This window comes from Musa acuminata, chromosome BXJ2-7 (genome assembly GCF_036884655.1).
Source record: "Musa acuminata AAA Group cultivar baxijiao chromosome BXJ2-7, Cavendish_Baxijiao_AAA, whole genome shotgun sequence".
In the NCBI taxonomy this organism is placed as follows: domain Eukaryota; kingdom Viridiplantae; phylum Streptophyta; class Magnoliopsida; order Zingiberales; family Musaceae; genus Musa; species Musa acuminata.
The window spans coordinates 35,515,045-35,526,888 of record NC_088344.1 but is presented as its reverse complement, the minus strand read 5'-3'; the positions used below and the strand labels follow the sequence as shown (position 1 = coordinate 35,526,888).

The 11,844-nt window shown below is 39.2% G+C and overlaps 1 protein-coding gene across 3 annotated transcripts; it reads left to right on the top strand.

The window, feature by feature from the left end:
- The first annotated feature begins 2,886 nt into the window (after positions 1-2,886).
- On the top strand, positions 2,887-8,491 carry LOC135585283 (hypersensitive-induced response protein-like protein 1). 3 transcript variants are annotated; one of them, XM_065118531.1, is made up of 5 exons: positions 2,887-3,044; positions 5,081-5,279; positions 6,404-6,524; positions 7,502-7,690; positions 7,964-8,491. In XM_065118531.1, the coding sequence occupies exons 2-5, from the start codon at positions 5,091-5,093 to the stop codon at positions 8,320-8,322; spliced, it is 858 nt and encodes a 285-aa protein (XP_064974603.1). In that variant the 5' UTR covers positions 2,887-3,044; positions 5,081-5,090; the 3' UTR covers positions 8,323-8,491. The 3 variants fall into 3 exon arrangements, with proteins under 3 accessions (XP_064974603.1, XP_064974604.1, XP_064974605.1); XM_065118532.1 differs by lacking the exon at positions 2,887-3,044 and adding an exon at positions 3,948-4,099; XM_065118533.1 differs by lacking the exon at positions 2,887-3,044 and adding an exon at positions 4,111-4,133.
- The last annotated feature ends 3,353 nt before the right edge of the window (positions 8,492-11,844 follow it).

Sequence of the window (11,844 nt, the reverse complement as noted above, 5' to 3'; positions counted from 1 at the left end):
AATGAGTTTTAACCCTAAGACATCCCTCGAAGTTAGATCGGGGTGACTATACCTCAAGTATTAAGCCTTGGTTTACAATGTCTTCACGCTAGTTATAAAAAAAAGTATATATTCAAAGTACAAGTATTGCAACTTGAGGAAAGAAAGTTTCATTACTTGAAAAGGCTACACCAACTCAGTAGGGCCTTACATCCAAAATGAGACCTTAACTTATTGAGGCAGAGATTGGTCGAGTGGACAAGCCCGACAATACAGCTATGACAAGACATAGGGACTAAGTCGAGTAGGCAAGCTTAATAATACAGTAAAGACTAGCACCTCATAAGATAAGGATCAACTCATCTCAAAACCTCACAACTTACTCAATGAAATTAGAGTTGTAGGCCCTTATTAGACTTAGATGAGGTGACTCTCAACCTCTTCTAATTGCCTTGCTAGCTCAACTCCTTGAGCCTTTGCCTTAACAATAAGCACTAGGTCTCTTCTTTTCTTCTTCAGCCCCTCTATATCTTTATGGAGATTATCCATCATGAAGGAGTATTGATGAATGATGGAGTTAACATCTTGCACCGGTCAAAAAGGGCCATGACGTAATAGTGATGCTATTAGTCAAAGACAAAGAGGCATATTGGAAAGTGCAAAAGTGATAAATATATGAAGGCCACATCGGAAAGCGTAAAAGTGACCAATATATGAAGACCACCTCAAAAAGTGCAGAAGTGATCGGTGTGTGAAGACCACCTCGAAACATATGAAAGAAACCCACCACATATAGGAGATATAAGATAAAATGTCTCAAAGGCACATGAGTCGAGAGAACCCGACCTACATAATAAGAAACCTACTATGATAGGAGGCATAATATGAAATATGCCTGAGCCATGTGAGTCGGGAAAACCCGACCTGCATAATAAGAAATTCGCTACAATGGAAGGTATGAGACAAAAAGTGCTAAAAGTGTGTGAGTCAAGAAAACCTAATCTACGTAATAAGAAATTTGCTATAGTTGAAGGTATAAGATGAAATGTGCTTGAGGCGCATGAGTTGCAAAAACACGACTCGTGTATTAAGAAATTTGCCATGATGAGAGGCACAAGATCAAATGTGTCTGAGACGCATGAGCCGAAAAAATCCAACCTATATAAGAATAAAGTCATTACAATAGGGGGTATAAGACAAAATGTACACAATGTGCATGAGTTGGGAAAAGTTGACTTGCATAAGAGTAAGTTTGTCACGACGGAAGACATAAGAGAAAGAATGCTCAAAGTAGAGAGGTAGAGTATCAACCCCCTCTTTTACTCGATCTGGGTAGATCATTGCCCAATGTAGTCCATCGTCCTAAAGGCTCATCGATAAATAAATAAAAATATGAGCACCTTGAGTAGAAACGAGGCCTTTACGTAATAAGAAAATAGATGAGAATCTCGCCTTCACTAAGGCGGGGAGGTTAGGAAGCACAACCCCTGCCTTCACTAAAGATAGGGAGATTTTGTTTCGCCTTCATTAAAGATGGGGAGATCAGGAAACCTAACCTTTGCTTTCACTTGAGGCAATGATGTCAGGAAACCTGATCCTCGTCTTTGCCCGAGGCATGGAGGTCAGGAAACTTGAAGCACCACGTGCTAGATAAACTAGACATCGCACTTCGAACCCCTATCGCAAGAGTCCCAAAGTATATCTTGGGAGGGGACAAATGATAGAGAGTACTCCGTTAGTCAATCTTCATTCAATATGTGATCGTCATGTAGTATTCGGGGTAAAAGAAGAAGACGAAGGTCATCTCCACCCGTCTACCCACGTGGGCAAGGGTCCAAGGCAGGTGGTTATGGGCTACCCCCCTTGTCGTCAACGTGGATAAGAGATCATGGTGAGATTGTTCGAGGCATTTAGAGACTATCCCTCTAAGAATATTTCATGAAATATTTTACTTTTTTACGACCAAGTATAAAAGCTTATTTTCAACACAATGACAAGTTGTTACATTTTTTGACAATTCACGTCCACACTCATATAACTCGGATTATTAATTTGGACATCAAAGAGATTAGGTCGAGAAATCTCTTTCGATCTTTATCTTTATGTAAGTGATACATCGAGAGCTATATGTTTTCACATTGGAGATATCTCGAATAACCCTACACATTAGTTCCACCACGTCGGATTGATCAAGACATTAATGACTTTTTTTCTCAACACAAAGTTAATGTGTTCGCACTCGTCGGGAAGCTAACATTCGTTAGTAACAATGTATCTATATAAGATAATGATGAATAATTCTTTTATTATCTTGTTTTCAATATAAAATTATATGTTTGTGTTTCTTCGATAGTAGGTACTTTTTTTTTTTTTTTTTTTTTTGCATTTGGCAAAAAGACTTATCATTGATCGGAGTGTCACTAGGAGAAAAACTCTCACCACAAAAGAAGAGAAAACAGAAGTTTGACGAACCTATGCATGGAAATTAAAGGAAGCTATACTTGAACGTGTATTTCCGATCCACTGGTTGACGATACAGTAAACCATGATATGAAACCGAGGACTGACGGAGGAGTTTATGTGAAGTTTGTTTTTCCGCTTTGCCTGAGAAGGCCCCGCACCGCAGCATACGAAGACCGCCCTTGGAATCCGTCGATGCTCCCCTTGTTTTTGACAACCACAAACGATGTACATAGTATGTTCCGCGTCACTGACGTCCAACGTTGCCCGATTGAGCCCCGGTTGCCTCCGCCTTCCAGCTGAAACAGCGGACACGGTGAACCCCGAGACACGTCAGGTCTCAAAAAGATCAAAAGAAAACGGCCACAACAAACTGGTGGGCGCTGAGCCCACTTCCTTGGTATTTCCTGTTTGATCTAAGCAGATGATCCAGGATCTTCCGGTTTCCCGTCACCGTCGCACCGCGGCTTTTATAGTGTACCTGCGAAACCCCCTCGGCGTAGACGGAACCTCGCGAAGGTCTCTCGAGGGCTGACTGTGTCTCTTACGGAGTCGCGGACGCACGGCGGCGACGCTCCGTCTTCTCTCGACATAAGCACAGGGAGGTGTGTAAAAGAAAGGCTTCTGCCCGCTGGCATGCTTTTTCGATTTTCGCGTAGTTTTCTGCTGCCCTTTCCGTGCGATCTTCGTTTTGGGTTCCATCCGGTGCTCGGACGACGACGATTCTCCCCGTCGCTCTGGGCTTTCTTTTACTCCTTTCTTTCCTTGTGTGGTTTCTTAGGGTTTCCATGTCCTCCTCGCTCTGTTGCTTATTGGTGCGGTAGTGTTAGTCACCGACACGTCCTTGCTCTCGTGATTCGACGCTTCGTGTCAAGCAAGTGAAAGTACTTTGAATTAGAAAAGGTTTCTGTTGCCCTTTTCTAGTGGATAATGTGGTGGAAAGAAGAGTGTCATGAAGGTTGCCTCCTCTTCGAATCTGTGCTACTGTTTTTAATGCCTGTCTCTTTCTTCTTAGCTTTGTTCGAATGCCACTCAACCCATCATCCTCTTTGTTAATTGTTACATAATTCTGTCAAGTTCCACGAAAAAATAACACAAAGGCCAGTATCGAATTTATTGTTCGCTTAGGCAGTAAATCACACTGTTTCTTTTTCAATTATCAGTATCATAATTATTTGGAGAAGCAGAACCCACGCTATGGCCTTCTCATCCTTGTTTGTACAGTGCTCATACAGAAGCTTTCCAACTAAATCTGGACAAAACAGCAACATATACTAAATTGTATGAATCTGCTTCCGTACGATGAGTTGAATGCAACGGGGACCACTTTGATTGTTCTCTGTTCGTTATCTCTGCATCTCCCTTTCGTCTAAAGCCACGATTTTGAATGCTCTCTCATAGGAGATATTTGTTGTGGCTAATATTGACATTGAGGAAAAGTTGGTCTCTATCATAAGCGAATGCAGTCACTGTGTGGCTCCACCTTGTGAGCGAAACTGTGAAGGATAATGTTGCCAACAGCGGCATCCACTTGGCAATAATTGCCATTGTCTGCTTCTTTAGATATCTTATTATGTGTGTTGGGAGATAGATAGCATACCTCTCATCATCTTCTGGCATGTCGATTTGATCTTGTGTCATATTTATCTCGTATTTCCAGGTTTTATTTTGTCCTTCACAGGTGTCCTCACAGGGTACCAAATAGATTTTGATTTTGGCGAAGAAAAAAAAAGATCTCCTTATGATTTATGGTTTTCATTTCATAAATTGTTTGCCAGAATGTTGGCTGTGGAGTCTTTCAAGTAGAAATTTGTAACAACTTATACAATCATTGTGTTCGATGAGAACAAGGTCATAATCCTTTAGGGAAACATTTTGCCTGATTCCTTGTATGATGAAAAACTAAACTTATTTTTCGCACAGGAAATAGCTCCTATTATGATCGCAAATCAAATTGTATGTAGTTTCTATTATGATTGCAGATGAAATTTATGCTTGTCATACAGTCATGGTTTGTCTCAAAATGTTACTGTGTCCTGAGATACAATTTCAGAACCTCAAATATTTTTTGGTTCTCCATGGTGATATATAAATTCACGCATTCTTATTTCATCTCAACTACTTGTGGAAGCTCTTGGATATGTTTTTTCTCTAAGGTGAAGCCTGATACTATATAAGCTATTTTATCAAACTCTTAAGTCTATAATTGATCTCCATATTACTCACTGTATACTTTTGCTGAAATTGTCTTCTCTATTTCTCTAAATTACCATGCATGACAGTATGTACAGTCCTGTATTTGTTTTTGTATCTTTATTTCTAAATTACCATAAAATAGTATTTGTTTTTAATATTCCTTTTTCTGCTGTAAGGAAGGTTGAATCTACTCCTTTATGCTAATTGAAATTGTGAATCTTTTTTGGTGCTAATGAGCAACAAGAATTAGGTATCTTTCTTTCTAAATTACCATAAAATAGTATTTGGTTTTTAATACTCCTTTTTCTGCTGTAAGGAAGGTTGAATCTACTCCTTTATGCTAATTGAAATTGTGAATCTTTTTTGGTGCTAATGAGCAACAAGAATTAGGTATTTTGACATTTCATGTTGCATGATTGAACTAATACATCATTTGGGATATTAGGCGATAAACGATGGGTCAAGCACTTTGTTGTGTGAAAGTAGATCAATCTTCTGTCGCAATTAAGGAATCATTCGGAAAGTTTGAGGATGTTCTTCTGCCAGGATGCCATTGTATGCCTTGGTTCCTTGGGAAAAAAGTTTCTGGGCGGCTCTCACTAAGGTTGCAACAGCTGGATGTTAAATGTGAAACAAAAACAAAGGTTTTTTCCTTACTATTTTTATGTTTTAAGTGCAATCGTTGTTCATGTCATTTAAAACAAATCATTTACCATCATTTGTCTTGTATTAATGCTAGTCTAGCATATTGATGTCATGTGAAGTCTCTCGTGAAGCTTGTTGTCCCCTAATGTCTTCTAAAATTTCATGCTTGATAAGAAATGTATATCCCCATCGAATCAGCCATCTAGGCATGTATTATTTATTGTTAGCCTTTATAATTCTTGTTGTTCAAGAAAGGCCACAAAACAAAATCGTTATAGAAAAGTTTGAGAGCATAGGTTATTCCATGCATGGTTTGTCTTACCGGTCCGTACCGGTGTATCGATCAGCTGTCGGTACAATATGTACTGTGCCGTACCGAGTGTACTGGCATATGACATATGAGGGTGTATCGATGTACCGCATGTATTGGTCTTTTGTCGGCCTGGTATGTTCCACCCATACCGTGCAGTACATTGTGGTACGATGAACCTTGATTCCATGGATTCTATGCATACTATTGGTGACACTTGGTTTAATATTTGCAACCTAGATACATGCTACCATATAATTTATTAAGTAGTTTATGTGTGTTATTTTAGATACATGCATGTGGCTTCTTGGTCCTTTGCAATGACTCGTATGTGAGTGTAGCAACTTTCCTTTTCTCAGTGCACCTTTTCAGTCAGACATTTTATGAAGGTTTTCCTCCGATCATGTCTAGATGTTAAAGTAACTAATGCTTTTCCAGACTAAGACTCCTCTCAAATTCGCTCACAGTGAAATTCTGGATTATAGCCACTATTTTGTTGACATGAATTGCACATCATTGCACCCCTTATTGTTTTGTGGGTCTGTAACTTACTTATTTGCAATAATCATGACAGTCTTTTGCTTTCCTTTTCCACCTTTAGTTGTTTATCTTTCTATTTAACTTTTGCACTATATTCAATGCATTGGGTGCCTTCTGAGCTTAACATTGATCTCTATGTTCTTTACAATTAGATATGGAGTATGTTGGAGCAGCACTTTTATGATTGTTTTTAGAAATAATCTCTTCAATACTATGCCACTTTTATTGCTGCAACCATGCAGAAAATGAACATCATTTGTTTGCTACATGCAGGATAATGTTTTTGTGAATGTTGTCGCATCTGTACAGTACCATGCTCTGGCTGAGAAAGCAAGTGATGCATTTTACAAGCTGAGCAACACAAGATCTCAAATACAAGCCTATGTGTTTGACGGTATAAAGAAATCAATGCTAAGTATTTGTTTCTCACATGCAAAGCATAACAAATTGATAATAACCAAATGTTGATTGATCTGTTATCTTTTGAAGCATTGTGACATCCTTTTGTGTAGCTATATTATTTTAGCAACGGGTCTTTCAAATGCTCATACATAAGTCAGTCATACAAATAAATTTCTCATAGTGATATGAATGCACAAGATTGGTCACATGCGAGTATGGATTGAAGCATGGAATCATTTTCCTTCAGTGCCCTTTTGACATCATATCTATTTTCCATGTTTCAAAACAGAAATTACTGTGAGTGAAGAAAATCATATAGGATATCTACTTCCGAGTTTTTGGAATAAAAAATAAGCATGGTGAATGAAGAAAATCATATAGGATATGAGAAGAGTGAGGGACGAGGAAGGTTTATCTGCTTAACTGTAGCTTATTATTTCCTATATAATGGGCTGACAAACTCACAAGCAATGACCAAAGCAAAGCTAGGTCTACTGCCACTTGTCATCTATATTAGAACAGTTATTGGAGGTTTTGGTAACTACTAGTAGTTGCAGTGCTCTGTTTCTGTAGATGTCTCAAAAAATGCAAAAGTTACACCATTTTCCTTTTTATTTGTATATCAAGTATGATTTTGTGAGAATGGTAGAGTGCAGAATGAACTTTAGTGGGCTTGAATATTTTGAGTGACAATCAACCATTAGCAACAAGCCTCCTAAATGTTCTTAAAAGCTGCAAACATATTGATCCTATCAATGCAGTGACTCCCGCATACCTGTTTTCGCTGGTATTAGTGACTAAAATAATGAATATTTAAACTACATTTTGCTGGTATTGTTTGCTAAAAGGTGAATATTTAAACAACTGCATGGACTAGTCATCTTCATTGACACATGGTACTTCATTTCTTTTTTCTCTTCAGAATTATGGCTCCCAATTTTACCAAAAATATCTTTTCCATGTTCTCAGTAATCAGAGCGAGCGTCCCAAAACTGAACCTGGATGATGCTTTTGAGCAGAAGAATGACATTGCAAAGGCAGTGGAAAACGAACTTGAGAAGGCTATGTCAGCTTATGGTTATGAAATCGTGCAGACACTCATTGTTGATATTGAACCAGACGTACATGTCAAACGAGCAATGAATGAAATCAATGCAGGTCAGTTATCGTTAAGTATTTGTGAAATATGGAAGCAAAAGAGAATCATCACATTACAAATGCAGCAACGATGACTAATAAGGTTGCAGTCTTCTTTACATCTGGTTACAGTCAGCACAAAATAACTGCCTTTGTTCATGGTGCTACGGAGCTCTAGGACTAATGTGCACTCGTTACTTTTTGATGATCACAGTTTCTTAGGAGCGATCATAGTAAGCTTAGATGCATATGTTCGATTTGTGATTCTAAACCAAGTTTGTGTTCTCTTTTCAGCTGCAAGGTTAAGGGTGGCAGCGAGTGAGAAGGCTGAGGCTGAGAAGATCATCCAAATCAAGCGAGCAGAGGGCGAGGCAGAAGCCAAGTATCTGTCAGGTCTAGGTATTGCCCGTCAACGCCAAGCCATCGTAGACGGCCTGAGGGACAGTGTGCTCGGCTTCTCGGTCAACGTACCAGGCACCACAGCAAAGGATGTGATGGACATGGTCCTAATCACACAATACTTCGACACCATGAAGGAGATCGGTGCACAGTCCAAATCTTCGGCTGTTTTCATACCTCATGGGCCTGGCTCTGTCCGTGATGTTGCAGACCAGATCCGTGATGGACTGCTTCAAGCATCCACTCACAACTGAATTCCTCGTATATAGGTGCCGTATGGTTCTATCATCAGTTACTAAATTGCATGTTTGATGTGTGATACTATGGCCCTATGCTTTTATGTACTTTCGACTGTGATGTCGAGGGACCAGAGACTCGCTAGAAATGGCTCTATGATACATAATACATGTGTGGTTGTGGAAATCGAGATGTGCTTCCTGCATTTGTTGTTCAAATGACTGGTATCACTGATTAAGTCAACAGGTGACGTGCAGAAGAATATGCTATTGCCATGAACCTCTAGGCTTTCTTCTTCCAACTGAAGGGCTTCGGTCATCGACATTGGAACAAAAGGCACCAAGGAGCTTATCAACTCACCGAGGGTTTCAATCATTTGCAGTTGTTTTGTTGTCCCAACACATGTACGATACCAACTGTCACCGTGACATGTTGATCTACATTTCAAACGCTTTGTCAATCTGACACATCCACCAAATACCATAATTAGATTAATACGATGCATCATAATATTAACTATAACATTCGACGATTCGATTGGACTTTTGTTTGGGTAATGCCTGAGGTTTCCATATCGCTGTCGCATAAATTAATTGTCTACTATAGTTAATTACCGAAATCCATTGTGAGAAGTCTCAAGCATGCCACTTTCTATCTCTTTTTCATTCCTCTCTCTAACCTTCCGAACTCACTTATCTTCTTGCGGGTCATATTTCCCGAGTTGCACGTCTCGAACGTATTTGACTTCATATTTTAATCATGATAAATCAAGTTTCCTGACTCACATTCTCACGACAATGGGAAAATCCAAAATTTATCACGGCGGAGAAGGGATTTGAAATCTGTCATAGTGTCAGGTTTCCTGACTCATATGCATCGGGCTTATTTAGTCTTATACCTTTATCATGGTAGGTTTATCTTGGCATAAGTCTGGTTTCCAAACTCACATGCCTTGGGTTCATTTGGCCCTATACCTCTGTCATGATAGATTTCATATTTTCTCAACATAACGATGTGAGTCGGAAAACCTGACTTGCATAACAAAAAATCTATCACGGTGGAGATGTGAAGCCAAATGTGTCCAAAGTGTATCAATCTGACTCGACCTGCATTAAGGTAAATCAACCACAATGGAGGTATAAGGTCAAATACACCTAAGACACATAAGTCGAGAAACCCGACACACGTAATGAGAAATCCGTTATGGTGGAGGTGCAAGGCTAAATGCTCCCAAGGCATATAAGATAGGAAACTCGACCCATGCCAAGGTAAATCTGCTACGGTAGAGGCGCAAGGCCAAATGTGCCCGAAAAGCATGTGTTTGGAAACCCAAATCTCATAAAGAAAAATTTGTTACGACAAAAGCATAAGCCCAACATGCCTGAGACACCTGAATCAGAAAACCTGACTTGTAAGATGATATCTTGAACATGAACACTCCCATGCTGAATGAACTAAACATTGTGCTTTGAACCCCTCTTGTGAGAAGTCTCGAAGCACTCCCATGCCGAGTGAACTAAACACCATGCTTTGAACCCTTATCGTAAAAAGTCTTGAAGCATGCATTTAGGGTGGGGGGCAAGATGGACCATTACATAATGAAGGATCTTGCAAATACTTGAGGAAAGGTATTCCCTCGCAAATACCTAAGGAAAGGTATTTGCAAGTGACAAATAGGTGAATAGACCACATAATGAAGGATCTTCGGTACAAGCAGTCATTCATTATGCAATACCATGCTTGATGATGACTAATCATTTGAGCCATTATAGTATCAACAGGGAGTGTCTCATCTCTCTCGTAGTATAGGATCTTATCAATCCAGCTCAGTTCCTCCTTGGCTATGGCCACATCATGCTCTTCAATGATTTGAATCGATAATATCTCGACTATCGGCAAGCCCTCCTTTTGAACTTGGGTGGAGGCTAACCTGACTAGTGCATCAGTTTAGATATTTTTTTACATGAGGTACCTTTAGCACGCTGAGTTGGGAGAAGCTTCAGGCTAACCACTACACCTCGATAAGGTATTTCATCATGGTCCCATTTTAAGCTTTGTAGCTCCTATCAACTTGGCTCACGACTAGTTGTGAATCATTGAACACTATTAAGTCCTGCACTTGGAGCTCTTGGGCGAGTTAGAGTTTTGAGAGAAGAACTTTATATTCAGTCTCATTATTGGAGATTTTGAACTTGAACCATAGAGCTTCTTTGTACACCTGCTTGTTTGAACCTTTTAGGACATGTCTGACACTACCCCTTTCCATTGTGGTGAAACCATCTATGAATATGATTCATGTTAAGAGGGTGTGCTTGTCAACTTTGACCTCGGGTGAGAGGGTAAGCTCTAATATGAAATCCACCAATGCTTGAACTTTAATGGCAACCCTCGATACATATCGAATATTAAACTCGCCTAACTCTATCGATCATCTTAGCATCCATCTCGAGATGTTAAATTCTGAAAGGATCCGCTTGAGCGGTTGGTTGGTGATCACCTATATAGGATGCACTTAGTGTTAGGAAATCATAGGTTGGCATTTTATATGCAGAAGAAAACAAAATAAAAACTAGATTTTCCAAAGTTAAGTACTTGATCATTGTGCAACGATTAGTGTGCGAGATAATCGCAAAATCAAAAAATTGCACGTGTCATGTTAGAAATGTTACATAGAGAGATCGAATATCCTTGAAATTTTCAGATCTGATGGAGTCGATGAAGGAGAACTTACGTAATCCTCTCTAGCAGTGATCCACATAACGGATGCAGTGACAATACTCCTCAAATCGCTGTGGGGTCTCCCTCTCTATGCGCATCGCAAGGCTATTGGATCTTATCCATAGAATCCAAACTAAGGGCTCTGCAGATATCTCATATCTGCACCTCTACTCGTCGCAATATCCACCATATATGTGTGATCCTTTATGCCCGATATCGAGTTGGCCGTGAACTGATCTTATTAAAACTCCTTCTAATATAGTAAATTATTATCTTCATAATAATTCACTTAACTCATCGACTATAGACATACTATGCTATTATGTCATAGTCCTCAAATGGTACAGAATGATCTAATCTATCGGATCTGTCTGTCTATAATTATCATATATCTATAGTCTCTCATCAATCTAATATCATAGAGATCGTATATTGGGAATGGTAATGTCAAACCCATACGAAATCCTATCAGAGTCTCGCTCTAATCGAATTCTCTTGGAGTACTCCTCTCTCCAAACGACCTTGGCTAGAGATTTTATCTAAGTGAAGACACATAGGATATTTCTCTCGCGATATTGAGAGTGGATAATCCTCTATTGATACTCAATTGCCTTTGTAAGGTTGGTTACTATTATCGAGAACCAACTATACCAAATCTAAAATTTTTAAACATGTAAGTCCGATGTTAAAGAATGAAGTGCTTATACAAAATATCCTTGGTATCTCAAGTCTAAGGACTAGACATACAACTATGACTACGTAATCATTGTCTGATATTAGGTATCATTAACCATTCAACATTTCGTAAACAAATCAATAAA